Source organism: Pogona vitticeps, chromosome 6 (assembly GCF_051106095.1).
Source record: "Pogona vitticeps strain Pit_001003342236 chromosome 6, PviZW2.1, whole genome shotgun sequence".
NCBI lineage: Eukaryota > Metazoa > Chordata > Lepidosauria > Squamata > Agamidae > Pogona > Pogona vitticeps.
Window position 1 is genome coordinate 789,359 of NC_135788.1, and position 25,630 is coordinate 814,988.

Sequence of the window (25,630 nt, forward strand, 5' to 3'; positions counted from 1 at the left end):
CCTCTTGGTCTTCCCCACCCCCCCTTGCAGGCCGAGTGACATGCGCGCCAGGGCAGCTGCCGTGCCCAGATGGCACCTGTGTGAGCCTCACGCAGGTGTGTGATGGCACACGTGACTGTGTTGACGGTGCTGATGAGGAGCCCCTCCAGTGCCTGGTGACCCGGACCACAGCCCTAGTGACTACCAGTGTCCCCACGAGACTCCCTGAGACTTCCTGGCCATCCATCCCCAGGACCCTGGGTAAGCAGGCTGGGGATGTCCCCGAAATCTAAGGGCTTTGCCTGGGATCTTCCGGGCATGAGTACCAGCTGGGGGTAGAGGAGCCCCTGGCCCTCAGGCTGAATTCAGCCTGGGTGGGGTACAATGGGGCACCCTTCTGTTTCCATCTTGACTCAACATCTGTGGTCCTGAGCTGTGCTTTGCCTGCCTGGAAGCATCTGCACTGGGGCTTCCTCCAGAGCAGCCATGCAAAGCAGTGCTCCCGGGGAGACTCAACATGAGCCCTGAGGGTTTGGGGCTGACGGGGAAGGAAGGACGGAGGGCAGAAGGGAGGCACAGGAAGCATCAAGGTGCAGAAGGGAGACAGAGGTCCTGAGCGTGTGCTGCAGGAAGTGATGAAGAAGGAGACCCCTCCCGGGGGTGGAGGGTGGGTGGGTGGAGGCGCATGGAAGGAAGAGGGTTTCAGTGCACTGGGTTATATAGATGCCGGTGTGGAGGAAAGGTCTCCCGAGGACTCAAGGGTCTGCCCGCCTGCCCCCCTTTCCTCCCTCCGTGCAGCGCCACCCTGTGGCCGCTATGAGTTCCACTGCCACAGCGGGGAGTGCCGGCCACGGGGCTGGGTGTGCGACGATGAAGCAGACTGCCTGGATGGCAGCGACGAGCTGCATTGCCCGCGGGCGTGCGCCTTGGACCAGTTCCTGTGTGCTCACGGGAGCGAATGCATCCACTACAGCCACCTCTGCGACGGTGCCCCCCACTGCCAGGACCGGTCGGACGAGAGCATCGACACCTGCGGTGAGCGACGCCTGGCTGCCGGGCCCCCTGCCCCAGAACCTCTCCAAACCAGGGAAGGGCTGCGGGCCGTCCAGGCCACACTGCACTCTTCGGCTGGCAGGGAGCATGTTTAGATTTCGCACTGGCTCCGTCTCTCCTTTCAAAAAGAGAGAGGCTTAGAGTAGATCCCTTGGCACTCCCACAAGAGCTCAGGTCTGGGTGTGGGAGGGACAGGCGCCCTGGTGCTGGATCCGAGACCAGCGAGAGACTCCCAGGAAGGCTGAGCCGAAGCTCAGCAGGGGTGTGATGAAAACACTCCATGAACATGGGTTATTCCCAGAAATTTCCCAAGGCTTCTTAGGGAGCCTTCTCCGCTCCTTGAGAACATGAGATCTTGGTTTTTCGTAAGCTCACAAGAGTGTGGTGTTCTTCTTAGATCACGGGGCCCCTCTCGAAAGCATCTTGTCCGGGAGAGAGAGGGTTTGGTGCGGATAAACGGCCACGATTCTGCACAAATCTTTCAAGGTTTCTGGGTGGGGTGGTGGTGGTAGGGGAGGGATTCCCATGTTGAGCAATATGGGAGGAGAAAAGAAGACAGCGCCCACCCACACCGATCACTTCCTCCCTTGGAGCAAGAAGCGGCAAGACGCGCAAGACTGTGGGGCTTGGATTGTTCCCCGTCCTTTTTCACAGGAGACTCTCTTCCTCCTCCTCCTCCTCCTCCTCCTTTCCTTTTCCGTGCAACAGGCTCTACCCAGATCCCACCCTGCCCGGGGTTTTTTGCCTGCAACAACCGCATGTGCATCAACGTCTCCCGAGTGTGTGATCACACCCCAGACTGTCCCCTGGGGGAAGATGAGCTGGCTTGCGGTAAGGGACCTGGGCTCTTGGGACTCCGCTCTGAGGGAACCACCACCGTCTCCTCCCGGGCCTTCTCTTGGTCGTTCCTTAGGCCGGAAGGACAAAGCCCCCCCCCAAACTTCTCAAGTCCAGGCCTGGCCTGTGGGGCAGCCAGTTAGCTGACCAGCTGGTTCAGCACCAAGGAGAGCTCCCCGTGAACCCCTTGCTCCCAGAGTAGCAGGCGTTGGCAGCATGGGGGTGGGGTGGGGCCTTTATCCTTAGACACCCCCTTTAAGCTGCAGCACCAGGGGTGTGTGTGGTGGTGGACGGGACCCTTCGGGCCCAACCAGGCTTCTCCCTTCCAGAATCTCCCCCTCCTTCCCCTCCAGGGAGGAAGCCTCGGGCCCTTCATGGCGGCTTCTCCAGGAGTCCCCACAGGGCTCACTCTTGGTGTGGGCTGACCAGCCCTCGGGATCCTGGTGCTCCTAGAAGTGGGCAGCCTGTTCTGGGGCTGCGGCCAGACCCCACTGGCTGGTGCTGGTGCCAGGATGCCAGGAGCAAGTTGGGGTGGGGTGGGGATCATAAGGGAGGCCCCGTTCTCCTGCTTTTTTGCTGTATAGCTGGGACTTCTTCGGGGGACCCCTCCCTGCCTATCCACCCCTGTTTTTCATGGAAAATCCCACCGAGGGCTTGTCTCCTGCATGGAGCTCAGTTGATTGCTTCTGCTGGTGCGAAGCGCTTGGTTGCGAGAGTTCCTCCTCTTGTCCTGACTGAGCTTTCTCTTCCCCCAGGACGGACTGAAGGAGGTCTTATAGAGGGGGTTGAAGGGGGTGGAGCAGAGGGAAGGGAGAAGGGTCCTGGGGTTCATCCTCCCTCCCTCCCTCCCTCCCTCCCTCCCTCCCAAGGACCTGGCCAGAGGGGGTGGCTGCCCTTCACACACCCGTCTCTCCCCTTGCAGGCACCCGCTGGCCACCTCCTGGAGGGAGGAACCAGAGCGCCGGACCCTGTGCAGAGTACTCCTGTGGGGACGGGACCTGTATTGCCTTCAAGCAGGTGCGGTGGGGGGCGGTTTCCTTCCCCTCCTGCCCTCACAGTCTTCTGGCTCCTTTCTGCCCTGGCCCCCGGCTCTTTCCTCCTGGGCCCCCCTTTCTTCCTCCGGGCCGATCTCTTGGTTCTGGTGCTCTGGGCTTGGGACCCACTCCGGCACGGCCTTGCCTTGCAGGTGTGCAACGGCCTGGCCGACTGCCAGGACGGCACGGAGGCCTCAGGGTGGCTGCCCTCCGACGAGCGGGACTGCGGCCTCTGGAGCCCCTGGGCCCCGTGGAGCCCCTGCAGTCGGTCGTGCGGCACGGGCCTGCAGCTCCGGCGGAGGACGTGCGCCCGGCGGGCCCTCGACGTCCTGCGCCACTGCCTGGGAGAGGAGGTTGACGCTCAGCAGTGCTTCGAGGTGGCCTGCCCAGGTAAGGCTGCTGGGGAGGTGGGGGCAGGCAGGGCATTGGGGGGGGCAGCCCCTGATGCTCAGGCTTCCCCTCCCTGAAAGGAAGGAAGAAGAGGGAGCTTGCCGGAAGGCGAACGACCAGGGTCTCCCTTCCTCCTGGGATGTTCCGGTGCTTGCTGGGTACTGAACCACCTTTCCCTCAGAAATGGATCCTTCCAGCTCCCCCTCTGCCTCCCATTCCTGCCGATGGCCCAGAGTTGGGATCACCCCAATACCTGATCCTTCCTCTTCAGCCCCAGCAAGAGACAGGAACCCATGCTTTCCATTCAGAGGTAGGCAAAACATACACTCTACACTGGAAGCACACGAGCCCTGTGCACCGCAGAGATGCAGAGATCCCACATGGCTGTCGTCTCTGTTCCTCAGAAGATCCCGGGGCTTGCACCCTGGCGGCTCTGGCACCACGACCCTTTGTCAGGATCCTCGCCCACTTATCCTGACCACCCCAGGAAAAGGAGGCTCCGTGTGGCAGGCAGGCAGGCAGGCAGGCAGGCAGGCAGGCAGGCAGGCAGGCAGGCAGGCAGGCAGGCAGGCAGGCAGGCAGGCAGGCAGGCAAACTCACTCCCCATTTCTTGGAGAAGCAGCTTCCCTTGGGAAGTTGTTTCCCAAAAGACGGTCCCCACCCTTCTGACTGATGGGCGACCGGTTCTGGGAGCGGTGGTCTGATCCCCTTTGCTTTCCCAGGGTGTGGGGCAGTTTGGCTGCCTAGCCTCGGACTCTTCTCTTCCCTTTGCTCCCCAGTGGACGGCGTGTGGACCGAGTGGACGACCTGGTCTAACTGCAGCCAGGATTGCCGTGGGGTGGTGGTGCGGCGCCGGGAGTGCCTGCCCTCCCACAATGGGGGCCTGCACTGCACCGAGAAGCCGGACGCTTCCGCCATGTCCTTGGAGATCCGTAAGTTGGTCATGGATGAGGCCAAGGAGGGCGGAGGGGCAGAGAAGCCGCGGAAGGGGGAGGCAATGGGGGAGGGACCAAAAAGTCGCTTTTTTTGGACTACAGCTCGCAGAAACCCCCCAGCCAGCATCCCCAGTGGCCATTTTGGCTATCGAATCCTGGGAGCGGAGCGGAAGGCTTTGAAAAGGAATTTTTACAGCCTTTGAGAAAGGGGTGCATCGCCTCCCGCCCTTTAAGGGGCAATCAATTCTCCTGAATGGAGCAGCGGGCACTTTGTCCCTATGGCAATGGTGGTTCCCTCTTGCACAGAAAAAAGCAGGGCAGTCACCCAGGTGTGTGTGTGCATGCGTAAGCATACAGAGAAACATCAGCTTCTTTGTCCTCTGCAGAGCCCTGCCAGCAGGATGATTGCCTGAATGCCTCCACCTGCCCAGGGGAGCTGGTGAACTGGAAGTGCGCTCCCTGCCCCACATCGTGCGCTGAGCTGTCCAGCCGCACGCGGTGCAGGAAGGACAGGCCCTGCCGGCCAGGTAACGGGGAGAGAACAAATCTGGGCTACTCCGCACCCGGGTTAGGAGCCAGACTGCAGAGTCTATTAATAGATCAGCCGGCAACCAAGCAGGAGAAACAGCAGCACCGTTTCTCTGCAAGGATTGTCCCCCAATGACCCCGAGGGACTCCCCGCGAGGCCATTCCCAGGCTGGAACGCCGGCAGTTCCTTTCCAGGTCTTCCTCACCTCCTGGCCTTACACTTGCGTAAGTGTCTGCCAATTTAAAAGGCACTCTGTGCATCCAAGGGCGTGAGCTGCAGTCCACAGAATCTAGCCCCAAGAGAGAGAGAGAGACAGAGAGAGAGAGAAAGTCCCTAAGGCTTTCTTCTTTCTCGTGGGGCCACCAGGTTTTCCTCTGTTTTCTTCCCCCAACTCTCTCTGCCTCCCAGGCTGCTGGTGCCCAGAAGGGATGCTGCTGGACAATGACCAGCGATGTGTGCGCCCTCGGGAGTGCCCGTGCCAGGTGGAGGGCACTCGGTACTGGCCTGGCCAGCTGGTGAAGGTCAACTGCCGGATCTGCACTTGTCAGGATGGGCAGATGAAGCGGTGCCGCCAGAATCCAGAGTGTACAGGTGGGTGCACCATGGCCTTTCCCTCCTCCCTAATGATCCTGGAGCGGCTCTCTTCTCTGCAGGACCCACAGATCTGGGGTGGAGGGATGGGTTTAGTGGGATCAACCCCTTCCAAGGGGGAGGCAGGGAGGGGTGGAAGGAGTGGGTCCACACGGAGCAAACCCAGCGCCTTCTCTGATCACCCAGCCTCTCAATCACCCTGAGAGAAGGGGCCCAAAGATCAGTGCCAAGAAAGATCCTTCAGAAGAACCTGAAGCTACCTAACCTCCAGTTGCTGCAGGGGTCGTGGAAGCTGGCTGGCTCTTTTCCAGGCCACGTCTGGGCTTCCGTTACCAGGCAGCCACAGCTAAACTGTGCAAGGGAGAGGTGTGCCTGCCACCTTCTCCACCCGCTGCAATCAATGTCCCCCCTTCCCTGTTTCTTTGCCTCCACAGTGAATTGTGGCTGGTCAGCCTGGTCCCCCTGGGGCGACTGCCTGGGCCCCTGTGGGGTACAGAGCATTCACTGGTCCTTCCGCAGCCCCAACAACCCCACCAAGCATGGGAACGGTCGCCAGTGCCGAGGCATCTACCGCAAGGCCCGGAGGTGAGCCTGGGGAGCGGGGGGCCGGCTGGGAGGAAGGCGTTTTTGCTCTCCCTGCTCCCACCCGCTAGACAAGCCAAGAGGGTTTTCAGAAGGCAGAAGGAGTGGTCCCAGAATCTGGCACAGAGGGTGGGAGCAGGGACTCTCTGTCTATGCTGGGGGGGGGTCACGTCCTAAAAAGTGGGTGGAATTGACGTGTTACGATTTACTGCTAGGATTCTTAAGGCCCTCTGAGTGAGACTGCCAAGCAGGGTCTGGCTTGCTTAGAACTTGGATGGGAGACCCAAAGAGAAGCCTAGGGATCTCCAGGCCGGGCTCAGGAGAGATCCTACTGGAAACCTCTGGAGAGCCAGGGCGACCAGTCAGAGCAGACAATGCTCAGTGGACCCCAGGGTTCTGGCTGAAGGGAGGGTTTCTTGTGCTTCTCCTTGATCTTCTGCACACTCGTGTGTCCCCTTCATTGCTGAGATCCTTGCACGCGCTCCTGTCGGCCGAGTCCTCCTCCCTCCCTCTCCCTTGCAGGTGCCAGACCGACCCGTGCGAGGAGTGTGAGCACCATGGCCGGACCCACGCCATGGGTGACCGCTGGCGCTCGGGGCAATGCCAGGTCTGCCAGTGCCTTCCCAACTTGATGGTGCAGTGCTCCCAGTACTGCCCCTACAGCACGGTGGCCTGCCCAGAGGTGAGCCCACGCCTTCTGAGAATCCCAGAGGGAGAGGACCTCTGAGCATGGCTACAGTCCCTTATTGACACTCCTCCTGAATTCCTGCAGGGCCGAGTCCTGGTGGAGGGCCGAGGAAACTCCTGCTGCTACTGCGCGGAGGCTGGTGAGTCCCTACAGCTGGGCGTGATTTGGGAAAGGGGCATGCCTTGCACACCTCCTGTGATGTACAGTGCAGTTGTGGACTGTAAGCCGGGTCACCGATGCTTAAGTAAGCAGAACTTGGCTGTCTTCCTGACTCACTGTGAGAGGAAGGCCCTGTGTTACGGTCCCTAAGACATTTTCCGGTGTTTGCCATCCTGCATGCCTGGTTATTTGGGAAGAGCCTGCTTCTGAGTAGACCAGGGCTTGGGGAAATTCCTTCTTGGCTGGGCGGGGCGCGGTGGTTCCTCCCGTCCTCCACTGGCGCTGCTAGCAGAAGGATTCTGGTCTCTAGACTTCAAAACAACAGAACGTTCCTGCTTTGGATGCTTTCGTTTGTTTTCCCTGCAGATTTATACCTGGCCTTTCAAGTCATATTATTATTTCCAGGGCAGCTTGGAAACTAAACAGAAACTTTATTGGCAAACCATAAAGTTAGCCTCTGACAGCAAGTTCCATTTTTTATATCATAAATGATAAACAATCCGGTGAGCCTGATTGTTCTATTTTTACCCTACGTATTTAACCAAAAGGAGCCATCATCTTCTTCTTGGGTTTTAAATCTGCAGGGAACAAGGTGAGAGTGGAGTCTATGCACAGGACTATCCCAGGCAGGCGGGCAGGTGGGCGGGCGGGCGGGTGTTTGGTGAAATGCCAAGAATAGGCACGGTGCAAGCAGGTACGGCACAACACACAACCTGAGCTGCCAGGATTTTGTGCTGCTTGCAAGCTCGGCTCACAGCCCCCGGGTCTAACCCAGGATCCTACATTTCCCTCCTATTCAGCAGAGAACCAAACGGTCAGCCCCACAGTGCCGGCCGCCGGACCCTCCATGGCCAGCCTGGGTGCCTTCACCACCGCCCCACCCCTCAGCACCTACCCGCTGCCCCCCCTTGGAGGTGAGTTTCTCTGCCTCCCACACCTGCCACCCCCCCCCCCAGGAAGGAGAGTGAGGAGGCCCACCTGCTCTGGGAGGCTGGCGTCCGGTTTGGTCTTCCTATGGATGGTGAAAGCTCACCGAGGACCTTACCTTAGCCAGTGATGAAAGGAATGCTCGTGGAACTGGGATAAAGAACCAGAAAGCCACCGTATCTAATTTGTGATGATTTATGATAGTTTAGGGCTTTTTGTATAAAAATAAGTAAATAAAATCACATGAAAACCAAACGTTACAGATCTACAATTCAAGAAATACAATTATAAAATACAGTTACAATAAAATGGAGGCAAAAGCCAAACTGGATGGAATTTGGAGTTCAGACAATAAGGACCTTGGCTGCAAACTTAGAATGTGGACACTTTCCTCAGCTCTTCGCCTTCTTTGGCCTCTTGATTTTCGTTTTGATTAATTGGGGGATGATGATTATCCCTTATCTCAGCTGCTTGGAGGAAGGGGTGGCTCTGCCCATTCCTTTCAGGCCCTCCGCTGTGGGAGGGGTCTCCCTGCTCTGGCCCCGCCTACTGTGAAGTTTTCCTTTTGTCCCTGCGCTGTTCTTTCTGTCCCTCTTGGCCGGCCTGGGATGACCCCAATCCTGCCCTTATGGCTTAGGGGTCACTGTGCTGTCCAGCCAAACTGGGGGGATACCGGAGACCCTGATCTCAGGGGACCCCCGGCGACACTGTAGAGTACGCCCTCTTGCCCAGGGATGCGTGTTTCTGCCCAGATGGGGTCTGAGTGAGGGAGGGGGTTTGGAAAGGCGAGAGGCAGAGGGCTCCTCAGCAGAGCGGCTGAAGGTATTCCTGTTAACCGACCTAGTGCATGTATGCATGGTGTTGGAGGGGCCTCCTCCTTCTGTGGTTCTGCGCCCTCTACAGACCTTTGCTACGGCCCACTGGGCATTGCGTCGTTGCCAGACGCCCGTTTCAGGGCATCCTCAGAGCAGCCGGAGAACCCAGCGCAGGCCGCCCGCCTCAACCGCCTCCTGCCCAGTGCCGACCTGCAGGGCTGGGGTCCCCGGGCAGAAGCCTATCCTGAACTGCTCTCCCGGCCCCCCTTTTTGGAAGTGGACCTCGGCGAGCCCAGAAACCTGACAGGTAGGTAGGTGGTCCCTGTTCTGAAGAAAGAGGAGGGGGCGTGTCTTTCAGGCATCAGAAGAAGACCGATCTCAAAAGAGGAAGGCAGGTTGAGATCTGGGTGTTCGGTTGCCTCGTAGAAAAAGTAGTGGCCCTGGATGGGTTACTCGTCTCTTTATGGTCAACCTGTCCTTGGGTAGAAACTAAGACAGCCATTTTGCACAGAGACAGCAGTGCTGTGGCCGTGTAGGTTTTGTGCAAACGGACAACACACACACAAGCTGTTCAGCATTTCAGGCCCACCCTGATAAAGCAAGATCACTCAAGAAGGGCTGGAGAATCCTCAAGGTGCTGCCCCCCACTGTGCTGAGACCTCCAGTTTTGACCAAAAAGCCCCCAAACAAACAAACGAACAAAACACCACCAGGCATGGTGACAGCAAAGGGGCAACTCTGTGGGAACACCAAAGCTGGTGCACACCCGCTTGGCTTCTGGCTGCGCCTGGCAGATGGCGAGTCTTCTGAATTCTGGCCGGCACCCACACGATCCTGTCTTGATTTCCTCAGGGGTGGTGATCCAAGGGGCAGGATCCTCCGATGCCTACGTGACCAGCTTCTTCCTGCAGTTCAGCTTGGATGCGGGAAGATGGCACGACTACCGTGAGGTCTCCCCTACAGGAGGCGCCCTGGAGCCGAAGGTGTGAGATTGATGTGGGCTCTGCGGTCCTGTGGTCGGGGCTGGTGGCTCACGGCAGGGAGATGAAATGAGAGAGGAAGGAAGCGCCGTCTCGCGGATCTGCTGGCAGGGAGATGGGGATAAATCCTGCCAATTAAAGAGGGTTTGATTTTCCTCTTTTTTGGGAGTGGGCCCCACACCAAATGGGGGCTTTAATGGTTTAACATGTAACGCTTGCAGAACAGGCGAGTCCTTTAAGGCTGAGTGCAGAACAGCACCTGAAAATCGGTGCCCCAGACTTGCTCAGCCAGCCTGGCCAGTGGCGGCGGCGGCGCTCCTGGTGGTGAACCTCCAAAAAAGGAACCTTTCCAGGGGTGGGAGGAGGATGTCAACAGGTGTACCTGAGCCCCACTTTCTGGGCACGCCAGACTTTCTGATTTTGGACTATCGAGGACGTCTCGTGCCCCCCTCCTCTTCCCTGCAGCTCTTCCAGGGGAATTCCGATGACTCCACCCCCGCGGTCCGGACTTTCCAGCACATGGTGACCGCCCAGCGCGTCCGCATCCTGCCTCATGACTTCCACAACGGCATCTTCTTGCGTATGGAGCTGCTGGGCTGTGGCAAAGGTGGGGAGCAGAAGGCCAGGCCCTTTTGATCGAGGGCGGGGTGGTGGTGGCTGCAGGGGTGGGAGGAGGGGAGATGGGGGGAGGTGGTGAGGGAGGGTCAGTGGGTGCCAAAAGGGCTTGGGAAGCAAGGGGTCCACGCATCAGGTGGCGGGCCTTCCCCAAAGTGGAAGGCCGTGGTGGCTGCAGGAAACCGGTGTTTCAGTTGGAAGAGAGGACCAGGAGCAAGCTGGGAGACCATGCAAAGGCTTGAGTGCAAGCTTGCCTTCCCCAAGTGGGCGCCCTCCAGGCTTGGTGGACTACAACTCCTATGTTCCCTGGCTGGCTCATTCTGTTTTTGGAAAGGGTTGCATTAAAAGGCCGAGCTTCTCCCGAAGCTCAGAGGCTCCTGCAGTGTTAGACTCTTTGGCTGCGCCTTCTCTCTCTGGCGGGCTCCTTTACGAAGACCCTCCTTGCTCCCCCCCACCTCACAGTGTCCCCAGAGCCGCCCGGACGCCCGACGGCCCTGCCCGGCTGGAGGCCATGCCGGATGGGGGAGTTCCAGTGCCAGAACAGGCGGTGTGTGCCTGCCGGGCCCCGGGGCGCCGTCTGCAACGGGGTGGATGACTGTGGGGATTTCTCTGATGAATGGCGCTGTGGTGAGTAGAAGCCAGACGGGGCCACAGACGGGCCACCCAGTGAGTTGAAGGGCTCCTTCTGACCAACTGGGTGGGCGGGGGTGGGCGGGGGCAGAAGGCAGCTTTTAGGTGTCTACCTCTTTCCAGGGCCCACCTAACTGTGGAATGTGTAGTGCCAGAGTGGCAGTCTGGCGTGATGGTGAGTGGTCCAGACTAGAGCTAGAGGGGCCTGGGTTCAAATCCTCACTCCGTCATGAACCTCACGGCATTTCCCTTGAGCCAGCCCCTCCCTCTTGTGCTCCAGCCCACCTCTTCCGATGCTGCGGAGATGAAAAGCGTACAGGAAGAAGTGTCATGTGGGCTCCTTGGAAGGAAGAAAGAGGAGGTCAAAATGTAATAAGCAGACATAAAACACAGAAGGCAAAGACCTCAGGCAGCCTCCCGAGGGGAGTCGTGGCCGCTTTGCTTCTTCCGGGCGCCATTCCTAAGGGTTCTTTTCCTCCCGTTTCCAACTGAAAATAATGCACAGTTTTGGTTCACAGAAGTGACCCGTTTTTATTTCTTTGCAAATGTGTGGCTCCCCGCCGACAGGCGGATGGATCAGGTAGTGATGAGAACTTGTACAGAGTGCTGGCTGAAGCTGTTCTGAAATCGGGGGGGGGGGGGCTTTCTCCCGCCTGGGAAAGAAGAGCCGAGGAAGGGACCCCTCTACGCTCCTCACCCAGCAAGGCCCCCTTTTTTTAAGGATGACAGCTCCCAGCCCCTTGGGTTTCGACCTGAGGAAGCCCCTCTGGGGACCCCGCTTTGCAGGGCCAGGCCAACTGCAAGCCTGTCTTCTTCCTCGGGCCCCCCACCTGCCCCACCCCAGGAGGGCTGCCCTCGGCACTTCCAGCTCTCCTCCCTGTGACCCCACGGGGGTTCCTTTGCCCACCTTGGCCGGCTCTGAATGGCTTCCTCACCTTTGCCTCTCCCTTCCGGACCTCTCCCGGCAGGAGTCGGCCCGTCATCCTCCCCGGAGCCCTCCGCCTTCCTCCCGGGGGCCTGCCTGCCCTCCCAGTTCCAGTGCCCCTCTTCCAACATCTGCATTGAAGCCACCCAGAGGTGCGATGGGGCGGCCCACTGCCCAGACGGCTCTGATGAGACGGGCTGTGCACCGGCTAGCACGGCGCCCCCACCTGGCACAGTCAGGTAACAGCAGGGAGGCAGGGGAGCAAGGGCGAGGTGGTGGGAATGGAGTTCAAATACCTGTACTCACAAATCTCTTCTGGGAGTGGGTGGTGGTGGGGGGTTTATAGAGCCTGAACCTCTCAAGAGGAGTCGAACATGCGCTGTAGGCTTTTAAAGAGAACACTGAAAAGAGTCTGTCTGATGGGACAATGTTCCCCATCCCCATCCCGTTCTCCTATCTGTGGGATCTTTAAGGAAGCCTGATTTAAAAAAAAAAAGCAACAGCACCCCCTGGTCTTCTTCTTTCCAGCCCGTGGACTTCAGGGAAAAAGCCCCACTTGCAGCCTTCTGTGACCCAGGTAGGGGGGCAGCAGCTCGGCTGGGGCTGGCTGCCCAGACCCTCAACTTCCCAGAGACCTCCGGCCAGGGCAGGGGAAGGGGAAGGGGCTGCTGTGGCCACAACATGGGAAGCCCAGCTCCGTCGGCTCCGTCTTTGAGCTCCCTGGACGATGTTGAGTTAGCCAGGCTGTCTTTCTTTCTAAAAGGTTCTTTGGGAGGGTTAAATGGCCCACCAGCTCTTCGGATGAAAGGGGATTCTGTGCTTAGAATCCAGAGCTGCGTAACTGAGGAACCAGCGGGGGGGGGCACGGGGCCAGAGCCATCCCTGAGACCTGCTCCTTTGTCTGTCTTTGCACCCTTGGGATCCCCGGGGTGGGGAGGCCCTTCGTTCCCAGGACAGGGCAGGAAGAGAGAAGCTCTGGGCAGCCAGGGAGGGGTCAGCCGGCCTGTGCTGGCCGCCGGCTCCAAATCCGACTCCACCGGCCAGCCACCCATGACTCTTTTCTCCATCCTTCTAGGTGGCCCCAGGTGCGTGGCCATTTCCTGAGGACTTCACTCCCACTCCACCAGGTACGGGGTGCACTCTCTGGTTCCCTCCCTTCACCTCCTCCCAGACCTGTTCTGAGCAGCAGGCTCCGTCTAACCCTGCCTGAAATCTGCGCCCTCTTGCCCAGGTGCCTGCAGTGAACCCCTCGGCCTGGAAGACGGGCGAGTGCGACACCAGCAGCTGAGCGCTTCTTCCTCCGAGGAGGGGAATCCTCCAGATGCCGGGCGCCTCAACATTGTGCCCAACCTGTAAGTGGGATGTGTGTGCCAGAAGCCTTGAATTATGGGAAGGCGCAGGGGAGGAGGGGATGTCACAGCGATTCACGTGGCGCCTCCCTTCCCCACTCACGGCTGGCCACAGTCAGGGGGAGAGGGAGAGGGCCGAGGAAGATAGGCGGCCAGAGACTGCCAAGGGACTGGGGTGGTAGGCGCTCCCTGCCGATGCCTCGGAGAGAGCAGGGAGGGATGTGGGTGCAAGAGGGCAGGAAGCCCAGAGGGGGAATCCTGCAGATGTTGGCGCCAGTGCCACTGGCGGGCTACCAAGCCAGCTTGCTCCCAAGGTGGACCACTCATCCCTCGAGGCCAACAGCATCTGCTCTGAACAGCCACTGCTCTCCGGGCCTCAGACCCCTCCAGGGTCTTTGTCATCCCCAGCTACCCACCTGTGGCAGCAGAACCCACATGGTCTGTGCCAGAGGTGGGCAGCTTTTGGCCTGCCAAATGCTTCAAACATGAACCCCCACGGCCCCTAACTGACTAGGCCGGCTGGGGCTGGAGAGAGCAGGAAACCCAAGTCCTGAGGGAGGGGCAAACCTTCCCCCCCCCCAACAGTAACTGATCTTGTTGATAAAGTCTGGTTCTCTCCCCCCCCCCGCCGCCCCCAGCAAACATTGCAGGAATGCTTTTAAGCGAACCTGTTTGCAAGGGGACCATGTGCAACCAGTCGAGATGCTGGTGGGGGGGATTCTGGAGGATGTAGTGTCTCCCCACCCCTCAAAAACCTTCTTCCCCCACCTCCCTAGGCAAAACACGGAGCCTGGCTGGAGCCCACACGCGTCCGACCCTGATCCCTACTTCCAGGTGGACTTTCTCCAGCCCACCTTCATCACGGCGGTGGTCACCCAAGGAGGTAGCCGCACCCAGGGCTACGTTTCCCGTTACCGCTTGGCCTCCAGCCACGATGGCATCCTCTTCCGGAATTACACCAAGGCCAGGCATGGCCCAGCAGCTTCCGCGCAGGTACAGCAGGTGCCCGCTCTTCTGACCGTGTTGGCAGGGTGTGTGTGTGTCTTTCAGTGGCCATGGTGGTGCCAAGGCCTGCCCCCCCCGTACCGTCATCCTGGTGACTTCCCTCCCACCAGAAAGATAACGGAGCTACTCAGAAACGGGATCCTTCTCCCATCACTGGAATTCCTTTTCTGAGAAGGCCTTAAGGCAAATGCCAGAGAATGTCCTGGGGTGAATCCTCATTGAGCCCAACCCGAAAGGCAGAATGAGGCAGGCAAGCTCTGTGGATTTCTAGCAGGAACCGGCGGGGGGAGAACATGAGATGGGTGGGTGGGGTGGAGCTTGACCTAAAAGTCTGACCGCCTGCGTCGTGAGTGTGTCAGCGGGAGAACCACAGCCCAAAAATGGAACCTTTTCAGATTCTTGAGTTGCCTTCGATCGTGCAACGTCCCTGGCCATACATATCTCATTTTTGGATCCGCCCATGAGATCTTTTTCCTGCCAGCTTGTTCCTCCCCTCCGGGAGACCAGCCGCCGAGCCCCCACTTCTAGGAGCAGCTCTCTGGCCCTGGACGGCCCCCCTGTCGCCTCCTCCTCCTCCTCCAGCATCCTCTTGTCTCTTGCAGGTCCTGGAGGGGAATTCCGACAGCACCACCCCAGTGCGGCAGGAGCTCCGCCCTGCCCTCTTGACCCGCATCCTCCGCATCATGCCTGTGGCGTATCACGGAAGCATTTCCTTGCGCATGGAGGTGCTCGGCTGCCCCTGGAGTGAGTTGGGGCCCCCGGCAGTGGTTCGGCGGTGGGCTGCAAGGGTTCTGTGGCAGAAGGGCTTGACCCCTTCACTGGGCCCTTGCCCAGGATTTCCCCCGGCGTCCTGTTGTCCTCCGATGCGTGCCAGAAGTCAGGAAGGGGGTCCCAGGGCAGGGTACAAGAGAGCTGGACCGAGGGCTACGCCTGCCGTAGGGACAGGGAAGGGTCAGCCCAGTACCCGGCTTGTCTCTGACACGCGCTTGTCTCCAGTCCCTGCAGGAACGGAACCCACCGAGGGTGTGAGAACGTCCGCCCTTCCCACGAGTCAAGAGCCACAAACGGCCAGCCCTGGGCTTCTTCCCACAGGGGCAGCATCTTTGCCAGCACCTGGAACAGAGGTCCCCACATGGCCTGGGGTCAAGACGTCCAAGCAGCACCAAGAGACAGCTGCCCCCACTCCCTTCTCCCCAGGGACCCCGACCCTCCTCTGGCCCACCTCCAGACTCCCGGCCTGGCCAGCTTTCCCCACCTTCCCCCACTGGCCGGGAACCCCTGGCCTGAGGCCCACCGTTTTAGGTAAGCAGGTGATGGGAGTGGGGGGGGGTCCATCCTGGGAGTATGAGGAAGGGTATTCCCCTTAGCCACCTTTTTTCTTCTGTTTTCACACAAGTATCTAATTCCTGGCCTGTAAAACTACTTAAGAAAGTGAGGAAATATTTGTTGACTTCCCATCTTTAGCAGAAATTGTCAAGCACCAGGTTCTTGGCTGCCCTTTGGCACCCGAGTGATCTAGTCCCATGTTTCAGGTGTGTGTGTGTGTGTCCAATCCGTGCCATGACAAACACATCAGCCTGGTGTGGAAGGAAAAGGGCTGAGGCAAAAGGGAGTGAGAGACTTCCAGCCGGAGGTGCTGCCGAAGGGCCAGCTTGCCGGCCTCCTCACCCTCTTCGGTCCTTGTCCTCCACCAGGACCGACCGGCACTCCTAGCCCCGGGCTGCCCCGGATCCTTTGCACCCAGGGGCAATTCACCTGCGAGCTCTTTGGCTGCGTGGAGGCTGCCTTCGTCTGTGACGGCCAGGAGGACTGCTTGGATGGCTCGGACGAGGCGCTTTGTGGTGAGGGTCCTGCCCTTGGGTTGGGTGGGCATTTCATCCGGCCACTTTGGCCTCGGTTCAGCCAATGCTGAAAGGGCCAGTTCAGAGGAGGGGCGCCACCCCTGCCCGGACATGGAGTGAGACCAGGCTGTGGGTGGGTGCTCGGTGGCGCCTGTTCCTCCTTCCCTGCCCAGGGCCCACCCAATCCTGCGCCAGACAGAAGCTGCCATCGCCTCAGGCAACAGGGACCGGGGGAGAGCAGCCGCCATCTCCCCAGCCATTCCATCTGAGTGCCTGAGCTTGCCCCCTCGCTCTGGATCCTGCCCCGTCACCAGCATGGAAGGGAGCCCCCCGATGGCCAGGCGACTGTGGGATCCTTGGGAAAAGACAGCAACCCCTCCCAGACTCTTCCTCGGGGTTTCACTGAGCCTGGGAGATGACCCTGCTCTTCTGCCTTCTCTCTCTCTTTTTTTTTTGCAGGGGGCCCCACAGCTCCCGCTCTCCCCACTGTGCCCCCCTTGTCACCGGCGGTGCCCCCCAGCATCTGCTCCACCAAGCAGTTCTCCTGTGGCAGTGGGGAGTGCCTGGCACTGGAGCGGCGCTGTGACCTTCGCCGGGACTGCCAGGATGGATCCGACGAAGCCCACTGCGGTACGCGGGCTGGGGAGGAAAAGGGGGGTGGAATGGAGACGCCTTCTCAGTCAAAAAAGAGCACGCCTGGCTGGGGTTCCACTCTGCCCCTCTTTGGGGCAAGGGGCAATTTTGTTTTCTGCTCATAAACACTGATGGGACTCATCCTTGCACAACCTACCAAACGATTTTTCAGCGACCCTCCTTCGGGGAGAGTGGCCGAGAACTAGCGGGCAGGCAGGTCCACGGCCGCTCCCGGGCTTTCCTCCTGCTGGTCTCGGAAAGAACGTCGGCCCCTTTGTGAGGGCCCAGCAGCAGAAGGGGTGCCAGGGGCTGCCTTGCCTTGAAAGCGAGGGTGTTGGGAGCGTTTGTGGGTGGCTGGGGTGACTGAGTCTTCCCTTCCGGTGCTGGCAGAATGGGAGCTTGAGGGAGAAAAGGCACTCCTTCTCCCACAGAGGGGCTCAGGGCCTTCCTTCCAAAGTTCTGCTTTGCAGAATTAACAGAAATCTTCACAAGAAAAAAAAATCTCTCTGTGGTGCCTCGGTCTTTTCCCGGAGGCAGCCGCTCTCCAGGGGGTTGAGGAAAACTGGAGGCGCTGCCTCAGCCTGTGAAGACAGCCCGTGGCCAGTCTCCCTTGCCGTTGTGCTTGGCCCTCACCCACCGGCCCTCTCCTCTCCCTTCCTTTTGGCCAGTGGACTGCATCTTGTCCCCCTGGAGCCCCTGGAGCGAATGCAGCCGGTCATGCGGGCTGGGGGTCACCTTCCGCCGACGGGACCTGCTCCGCAACGCCCTCCCGGAGGGGCAGTGCGACCGGGACGAATTTGACAGCCGCTCTTGCTTCCTCCGGGCCTGCCCAGGTAGACTGTTCTTCCCATTTTATGGGTCCCTGAGTGGATGCCTGGGGAGGAGGGGAGAGGGGGGAGGGGGAGGGGGGAAAGAAAGCCGAAGAGCTCAAGATAAGAGAGGTGATGGCCCAGATGTTGTGGTGTGCTGGAACCTGGCTGGCCGGCCGGCCTTGGGGTAAGAGGGTTGGCAGGGTGGTGAAGCCCACAGAGTCACATTCCCTGCCATCGTCAACCAGAGCACCACGGGAGGGATCAGCGCCATGGAACGGGTGGGCGGAGGGCCCCTCGGTCGAGGGCTCTGACGTGGCCATCCTCCCTGGGTTCCCCTTCCTGAGCAGTGAGCGGCGCCTGGGCCCCCTGGGGCGAGTGGTCCGACTGCGATGCGGAGTGCCGGGGAGGCGTCAGGAGCCGCGCGAGGGCCTGCGCAGACCCCCCACCGAAGAACGGGGGACAGCCCTGCCCGGGGGATGCTGTGCAGATGGAGACGTGCAACCAGCAGCCCTGCGGAGATGCCCGGGGTCAGTAGTAGCCCTTCCGGTCCCGGCAGGGGAGGGAAGGGTGGAGCCAGCAGAGGAGCTGGGAACTGGGGACCAGGGCCACGCGTGGCTCACGAATGGCTGCCCCCCACTACACCCCTGAATCCTTGTTCAGGGAAGCACGCCTGAGCACCCAGAACCCCTCAGTCCCCTGACCTCTCTCCCACAGACTGTGGCCCAGACATGGTCTACGTGCAAGCTGGGCACTGTGAACGGGGCCTCGTGGCCCCCTGTCCCCAGACATGCCAGCAGCTGAGCACCAAAGCCACGTGCCACGGCAGCTGCATAGAGGGTGAGTGAGTGAGTCGCTTCTCTCAGGGGGGCTTTGGTCTGGCTCAGGCAAAGGGTCTCTCCCCCACCCCTCTGCAAAGTGGAGCATCAGACTGGGGGTTGGCGTCTCTCCCTGTTGGGCTGCAGCCAGTCCTCCTACAGCTAAAGGGTGGGAAACATCCATGTCCCACCAGTGGCCGGTGGGGGTTCGCTAGCCAGCTCCCATTCTCTCCAACTGAGGACTGGAGTCAAGGCCCTTGTGAAGGCTGGGAAGCCACTGCATGCCCTTAGGACCCGTCCTCCACCCGGTCACGGCCTCAGCTCTGCCCTCCCTCGGTGGCTCTGGCAGGATGCCGGTGCCCCCCTGGGCTATTCCTGCAGGACAGCGGCTGCGTGAACATCAGCCAGTGTCATTGCTTCTTTGACCACGAGCGGCGGCTTCCCGGGGAGATGTTCCTGCGAGACAACTGCAGCCAGTGGTGAGCTGGGAAGCGGGCCCAGCAGCCTGCCCTTCTCTTCCCTGCTCCTGGGGGTTTGCCCCCGCCTCTAGCCTGATGGCCGAAGCCTCTGGGACCGGCAGGGACCAGCCTGGTAGCTGGGAGGTCCCTATGCTGTAGCTCAGCAGGGCTCCACATGAGGGTAGAGTCCTCCCTCCCATCTATCCATCATCCACTCCTTCCTTCCTTCCTTCCTTCCTTCCTTCCTTCCTTCCTTCCTTCCTTCCTTCCTTCCTTCCTTCCTTCCTTCCTTCCTTCCTTCCTTCCTTCCTTCCTTCCTTCTTTAACCCGCCTCTACCTTCCAGATACAAAAGGGTTTCCTTCGGATCTGCGAAGCCAGGTGCAGAGACTGCTGTGGAAGGGGGGATCTGTGTGGGGTGGAGCTGCCGTCCTGCTGAAACTTGCCCCTTCCCTCCCTCCCTCCCTCCCCTTATTCTAGCGTCTGCCTGGATGGCACCGTGACCTGTGACTCCATGGCCTGCCCCGTGGACTGTGGCTGGTCAGCCTGGTCCCCCTGGACTGCCTGCGGCCAGAGCTGTGGGATTGGAATGCAGCAAAGATTTCGGTAAGGAGCGGCAGGGCACTGGGAGAGCCAGCCCCCAGCGGTCTTGCAAGCCCTGGGCCCCTAGCCGCCTTCTCCAAAAAAGCATATCTGCCCCCCAAAAGAGGTCCCAAGAAAGTTGAAGGTGTTTGTGACCTTCACAAAGCAAAGCCAGAGATCCTTGAGGGGGCTGGACCTTGGGAGGTGACCCTTTGGAGAGACGGCTTCCCGGCGGCTGTGGCTCTTGGGGTTCTGGGCGAAAGGGGACCCTTCCAGACTCTGGAGCGGGTTCTGCTTCCCATGCTAGCTGTCAAGTGAATCTCCATCATCCTGCAGCCTTGCCGCTTCTTAAAACAGGTTGACTGTCAAGTGGGCACCGCCCTGAGCTCAGACACAGCTCTGCCGGGCAGCCCTTCTTGCCAGCTGGTGATGGAGCCGTTCTTTCTTTGGGTTGCCTCAGTTCCTTCTCTGTGAAACGAGAACCTGACGGGCGCGTGGCAGGGAGGGCTGGGGGTTGTACGATGTTCTGCACCATATTAAAGGGGATGCTTTTAAATATGAATTATATTGCATTCCTCTTCATAGTGATAGTGAAATATTGCCTGCACGGAGTTTGAATTGCTGCCTGTTGTTCTGAAAACAGCTGCTGAGTGTATCACACGCTCAGTTTGGAACAGAAAGCTGCAGTTGAGAACCAGTCCCCTGGGCCACTCCATTCCTTTCTAACGCCCCCACGACACCCACCCACACCCACACCCACTTCAAGACCTGTCTTGTCCCCCTTGCAGATCTCCCTCCAACCCAGCGGCTGCCAATGGTGGTGCTCCATGCCGAGGGGACGCCCAGGAGGTCCGGGAATGTCACACTATCTGCATCTCAGGTAAGAGAAGGGCCTCCCCCTCAACACACACACGCGCACGCGCACGCGCACGCGCACGCGCACGCGCACGCGCACGCACACACACACACACACACACACACACACACACACACACACACACACACACACACACACACACACACACACACACACAGACAGCCTGTTAATTCTTCTCTGATCGCAAAAGCCTGGACAGGCAGGAAAGAACCTTCATTCCTTTGATGATCAGCAGGAGGGGGAGCCCCTGCGAGTCCGTGGGGCTTCCCCAGCATTTCCCTTTTTTGGCAGAACAGCTGAGCCCCCTCACCTAAACCTCGCTTCCTCCCCTCCCTCTCTCTGTGGGCAGAAATCACCTCCCTCTGGAGCGAATGGACCCCTTGGTCACCTTGTTCCAAAACCTGTTTCTACGCCACGGACATGGTGGGGGTCAAGAAGAGGTTCCGGCACTGCAATGGTACCTCTGAGACCGTGGCAGGGTGCCACGGGGAAGCTGTGCAGGAGGAGCCCTGTGACACGCCCCCCTGCCCAGGTGAGTGGCGGAAGCCTGCCTGGGCGCCACCGAGATGTGGGTGGTGGGCTTCCCATGAACCCCTGCTCTCTCTCTCTCCACACACACACACAGACACACAAAGTCACTTAAGAGGAACCTTCCTGTTTCATCACAGGAAGTTTCTCCTGCGTGAGGGCTGGTGTGCCTTAAGGCAAGGGTCCCCGACCCCCGGTCCGTGGCCCAGTCCCGAGCCGTGACCCTGGCAAGACCGGGCCGTGGGGACAGATCTTCCACCCCCGCACACACAGACGTACACACACACCCTTCCACACATGCTCCCCCACGCACGGATGCACGCACGCTCCCCCACATGCATGCACGGATGCACACATGCCCCCTGCATGCTCCCCCACATGCACACATGGATGCCCCCCCCGCACAGATGCACGCAAGCTAAACCAGCCCATGGTGCCAAAAAGGTGGGGGACCCCTGCCTTAAGGGACTGTTGCGCAAAGCCTGGGCCAGAGGTCAGGGAGAAAAGACCCACCGCCCCAGAGGAAGCCATTGGTCCGAGAACCTGATTCAGAAACCCAAGCGTTTCATGATGGGTCAGTAGAAATCACAGGGGACGCAACTGGAGGTCCTGCTGAATGTTGGAATGTACTGCATCTACCGTAGGCAGTCCTGACTTCTGCTGATATATATATATGGGCAGAGGTCAGGACCTGAGTGCCAAAGAGGTAGAGCCTGCTGTAGTTCCACCCAGCTTCCATCACCAAGTAATATTTCTCCTGACAAGTTCCTGCCCAGTGCTGACACATATGTCATTTGGCCATTGTACACCAGCTTCTCAGTTACAAAGGGATAAAACATTATTGCTCCAGGGAAGCATTTCTTCAAAGCTGCCAGAGCTGGCCAATCAGTAGGCCAATGGAGTCTGTTGTTTACCGATTCCCACACCCCAAGACTAATCATCAGGCAAAGGTGAGCTAGCAGGGAACTTTTGCATCTTGGGAAACATTAAGCTATATAAAAGACTACCTCTATTAGCCTGCCTGCGCATTAAGATCAGGGGAGGCCTTTCTCTCGGTCCCACCACCTTAATGGGTGCATCTGGTGGGGATATAGGACGAGGGCTTTCTTGGTGGCTGCTCCTTTAGACTCTGGAACTCCCTGCCACTGGAGGCCAGCCTGACCCCATCTTGGCTGTCTTTCTTCAAGCAGGCCAAGACCTTTCTCTTCAGGCAAACTTTTCCTTAATGACTGGCTGCCTGAGAAGAGTTTTTAAATAGATTGTTGTGCTCTGTTGTTTTAAATGTGTTTTACTTTTGATTTTAATTACCATTTTTAATACTTGCTTAATTCTTTTTAAATATTTGTATACCTACTGTTTTTTAGCTTTTAAATATTGCCTTTTTAATTATGTAAGCTGCCTTGGGTTCTTTTTAAGGAGAACAGTGGGTATTTATTTTAAGTAAAGAAAATGTGTGTGTGTGTGTGTGTGTGTGTGTGTGTGTGTGTGTAAATACTGTATTCCATATGCCCCCTTCCCTTCACAGCCCTCCATTTTCTGCTTGCTTCTCTCCCCCCACAGTGGAAGGCCTCTGGACTCCGTGGACAAGCTGGTCCGAGTGCTCGGCTCTTTGTGACTCCGGCGTGCAGACCCGCAAGCGCACCTGCTCCAACCCCGCCTACGGAGGCCCGGGATGCTCGGGACCCCTCATCCAGACCCGGGACTGCAACACGCAGCCCTGCAGAGGTGAGCACGGCCCACTGCTTCTCCCTCCGCAAGGCAGAACCAGGTGGGGCAGCAGTAGAAGCAAAGCTGCCTTAAGAGGGAAACGTGGTTTGATTCTCCTCCCAATCCGCTTCCTGCTTTGTGATGTACAAGTCAGTTGGCTTTTGTCCTCTGACCGGACATTGGGAGTAAACCCACTCCGTGGTTTCCATTTCGATTGTGCAAACACAGCGTAGGGGAAAAGAAGGCTGCCGTTGAGCAGAAAGCGCTCCCCGCCTCCTCTTGAAGGCGAAGCAGCTGACTCGTCTCTCTTGCCCCTCATTCTCTCCAGAGAAGCCTCTCTCTCTTCCCTCCCCCACTGCTTTCCTGCTTCTCTCTCCACACCTTCTGCCCTGCGGGGTCTGCCCCTGTCTCCACGAGGACCTCTGCTTCTCCTTGCCTTGCAGCGCGGTGCCCGGGGAACATGGTCTACCAGACGGCCGAGGAATGCCGGCGGAAGGGAGGGGCCTGCCCCCGCCTCTGCCTGGACCGGGGCACCCAGGTGGAGTGCACCTCCCAGTGCCAGGAGGGCTGCGCCTGTGCCGAGGGGCTGTTCCTCCAGAATGGCACCTGCGTGCCCCTCAGCGAATGCCCGTGCTACCACCGAGGGCAGCTCTACCAGAGGGGCAGCACCGTGGCCCTGGATGCCTGCAACCACTGGTAGGGAGGGAGGGAGAGGCAGCTGCCCCCTGCCCCCCAGCTCAGGGACGGAGGAAGGCCGGAGGGGGAGCAGGTGGGGTCCTTCCGAGTCCTGAGGGGGAGAAGGCTCGCGCTGCTCCAGAGAGCGGCCGGCCGGGGTCACCCTGGAGGGGCCTCTCCCTTGCTCCCATGGGACCGTCCAGCCGTTTGGACCCGAAGTGCCCAAAACAGATTGTTTTCTGAAGGGGGGGGGTCTCTTCTCCCTTCCAGCACCTGCCGAGACGGGGAAATGGAGTGCACGGCCGAGCCCTGCCCAGGTAAAGCTGAATGCACAGGTGGAGCCCCTGCACTCTGGCCTGGCCCATGCCACCAGCCAGCTAGAAGGACTCAAAAAACCCTCCGCTTGGAGGCTGGTGGAGCCCAAAGACGAAAGAGGAAGGGCTGTATGGGGAGGGGGGGTTTCAGGGAGTGGAAGTGAATTCTGGAATGGAAACAGATGTTTCTCTACCCAAGCCTGTTGGCCCAGCATCGATCCAGCAGCCCAAAGGGACCTTTTTCAAGGATTTTTGTATTGAGAGTTAGTCCTGGAACATGCTTTAGTTCCAGTAAAAGGCACAGCGGAAGGCCAGCTCCTTAAGGTGAGCATCAACTATAGATTTACCCAGTGGTTCCTGGTATCCACCGTCTCCAAAGCCTAGCACTTTAGGAAATAAGACTCAGGAAGCGATCTTTAAGTTTGAAAGGTTTTGTGTCCTTGACTCACTTAAAGGCCCATTTCTGAAACAGGCACACCTTAGGCTTAAGGGGGATAGAAAGGAAAAAGTAGCCAAAGTAAGGTTGGTTTCCTCCGCCCACAGTGGCTGGGAGGATCTCCCGGTGCAGAGACCCGGCCTCTTCCAAGGTGAAGAAGGATCTCTGAGACAAGAATGGAGTCTCTCAAAACTCATGAGAAGGAGAAGGGAAGAAACCAGGGCAGAGTTTTCTCTAGCCCCAGGGGGAAAAAACAAACAAGCCCCTCTGATTAGTTAGCCTGCAAACCAAGAAGCAAACCAGTCAGTCTGTGGCGGAGGCCCCTCCTCCTTCCCATGGGTTGACATTTCCATCATGGTTGCTCACGAGCCCACATGTGGCTCCCTGCTCTCTCCTCCATCCTCCATCCCAGGGACGTTGCCCTTCAGCCTGGCTGAGGTCCTGGGGGGCTTAGTCCCTGTGGCTGAGGGCAGGGGGGGACCCACTGGGAAACTCACGGAGCCGAAGCTGCAGCCCCCACCCTGATTCTGGAGGGGCCCCAGAAGTGACTTCAGTCCACCTTGAAGGGGAAAACAAAATGTGGTGGTCTGTCGCGGAAGAACCCCATTGAAAAAAGAAAGCAGGGGTGACCCAGACCTCGTTGCTGGTTGCCAAGGAGCGCCCCCAACAGTTCAAACTGCAGAAGGCCCCCGAAATGTCGGTCTGCCCCTGGCTGTGGGGAGAGGGCAGGTGGCGAGGGGTGTGGGCGCCTCTCCCCAGAGGACTCACTGGCTCCAAGAGGTAGATTCATTCAGAGCTTGGAAAAATAACTTTTGAGACTACGGGTCCCAGGATCCTGAGCCGGCACAGGATGTGGGGGATTCTGGGACTCAAAGTCCAAAGGAACAAGGCTTCCAAGCTCTGTGAGAGTCAGACAAGCGAAGTGAAGGACTCTTTTGGAGAGTGGCAAGGGGCTGGGGGCCTGGCACTGGGGAAAGGACCCAGAGAGACCCCCCCAAACCTTCCTCATTTCTCCCCCCACCCTGCCCCACCTCCAGTGGACTGCGGCTGGAGTGCCTGGACCGCCTGGAGTTCCTGCAGCCGCTCCTGCAACGTGGGCACCCGGCGTCGCTTCCGCTCTGGCTCCGAGCCACCTGCCGCCGACGGAGGGCAGCCCTGCCAGGGGTCTAATGTGGAGGTGGAGTTCTGCAGCCTTCCGCCTTGCTTGGGTGAGGGGAGCCAGGAGGGGGGGTGGCAGCCGGGGGGGGACAGGTGGCAGGCATCTGCCGTCATGGGGGTCCGTCGGGAGGGTGGGCTTGGGGGCCCAGGACAGAACAGCATCCCCTGCCCAAGGCTGGCCTGGAACCAGGATCAGCCGCGGATGGCTAGCGGAATTCCACCGGAGCTGGCCCAAGGGTGCCACCAGGGGCTGAGCTCGCAGGGTGGGGGCAATATTATCCTGCCCCCCTGCTGTCACCTCCGCGGGTGAAGTGGAGACCAGAAGTGATCAAACGTGTGGCAGACTGAGACCCGCCAGAGGGTTCGGTCCTTCTCGGATCCTTAGGTCCTTTGGCCCGAATGTTCTCGTTCCGTCTGTGAGGGTCTTCTCATGCAGCCACATGGCGGGTCTTAAGCTACCTCGACCCAGCCTTTCCCATTCCTCCCCCCGACACCCCCCCGGTCTTTCTCCTCCTCTCCACACAGGTTCTGGCATGGAGTGGGGGCCCTGGTCACCCTGCTCCGTCCCCTGCGGGGGTGGCTACCAGAACCGCACGAGAGCCAGCCTGAGCATCCTGCGCAGGATCGAGTTTGCCACCTGCAACCTTCGCCCTTGTCCCGGTGAGCCTGCTGCTCAGCTTCTCTGTCCTGGGCAGGTAGCGTGGAGTCAAAGGGCGCCGTGTTTCCTAACCCAAAGCCCCCAGAAAACGCAGCTTTGCCAGGAGACGCAAGCC

The 25,630-nt window shown here is 59.3% G+C and overlaps 1 protein-coding gene across 1 annotated transcript in view; it reads left to right on the forward strand.

Moving 5' to 3' along the window:
- SSPO (SCO-spondin) overlaps positions 1-25,630 on the forward strand; it is an 84,594-nt gene that overhangs the window by 24,034 nt on the left and 34,930 nt on the right. The window contains exons 28-64 of the mRNA XM_078378254.1: positions 31-240; positions 778-1,014; positions 1,741-1,863; positions 2,792-2,886; positions 3,056-3,293; positions 4,073-4,225; positions 4,615-4,755; positions 5,166-5,348; positions 5,783-5,933; positions 6,453-6,612; positions 6,703-6,757; positions 7,578-7,691; positions 8,608-8,826; positions 9,372-9,502; positions 9,965-10,106; positions 10,577-10,741; positions 11,713-11,908; positions 12,198-12,246; positions 12,745-12,796; positions 12,901-13,021; positions 13,795-14,011; positions 14,626-14,767; positions 15,020-15,325; positions 15,718-15,864; positions 16,324-16,494; positions 17,166-17,330; positions 17,657-17,836; positions 18,024-18,146; positions 18,474-18,603; positions 19,061-19,186; positions 19,951-20,042; positions 20,389-20,571; positions 22,128-22,292; positions 22,718-22,970; positions 23,076-23,266; positions 24,737-24,907; positions 25,383-25,517. Coding sequence (XP_078234380.1) covers positions 31-240; positions 778-1,014; positions 1,741-1,863; positions 2,792-2,886; positions 3,056-3,293; positions 4,073-4,225; positions 4,615-4,755; positions 5,166-5,348; positions 5,783-5,933; positions 6,453-6,612; positions 6,703-6,757; positions 7,578-7,691; positions 8,608-8,826; positions 9,372-9,502; positions 9,965-10,106; positions 10,577-10,741; positions 11,713-11,908; positions 12,198-12,246; positions 12,745-12,796; positions 12,901-13,021; positions 13,795-14,011; positions 14,626-14,767; positions 15,020-15,325; positions 15,718-15,864; positions 16,324-16,494; positions 17,166-17,330; positions 17,657-17,836; positions 18,024-18,146; positions 18,474-18,603; positions 19,061-19,186; positions 19,951-20,042; positions 20,389-20,571; positions 22,128-22,292; positions 22,718-22,970; positions 23,076-23,266; positions 24,737-24,907; positions 25,383-25,517 — 5,832 coding nt within the window. The remainder of the gene's footprint in view (positions 1-30; positions 241-777; positions 1,015-1,740; positions 1,864-2,791; positions 2,887-3,055; positions 3,294-4,072; positions 4,226-4,614; positions 4,756-5,165; positions 5,349-5,782; positions 5,934-6,452; positions 6,613-6,702; positions 6,758-7,577; positions 7,692-8,607; positions 8,827-9,371; positions 9,503-9,964; positions 10,107-10,576; positions 10,742-11,712; positions 11,909-12,197; positions 12,247-12,744; positions 12,797-12,900; positions 13,022-13,794; positions 14,012-14,625; positions 14,768-15,019; positions 15,326-15,717; positions 15,865-16,323; positions 16,495-17,165; positions 17,331-17,656; positions 17,837-18,023; positions 18,147-18,473; positions 18,604-19,060; positions 19,187-19,950; positions 20,043-20,388; positions 20,572-22,127; positions 22,293-22,717; positions 22,971-23,075; positions 23,267-24,736; positions 24,908-25,382; positions 25,518-25,630) is intronic.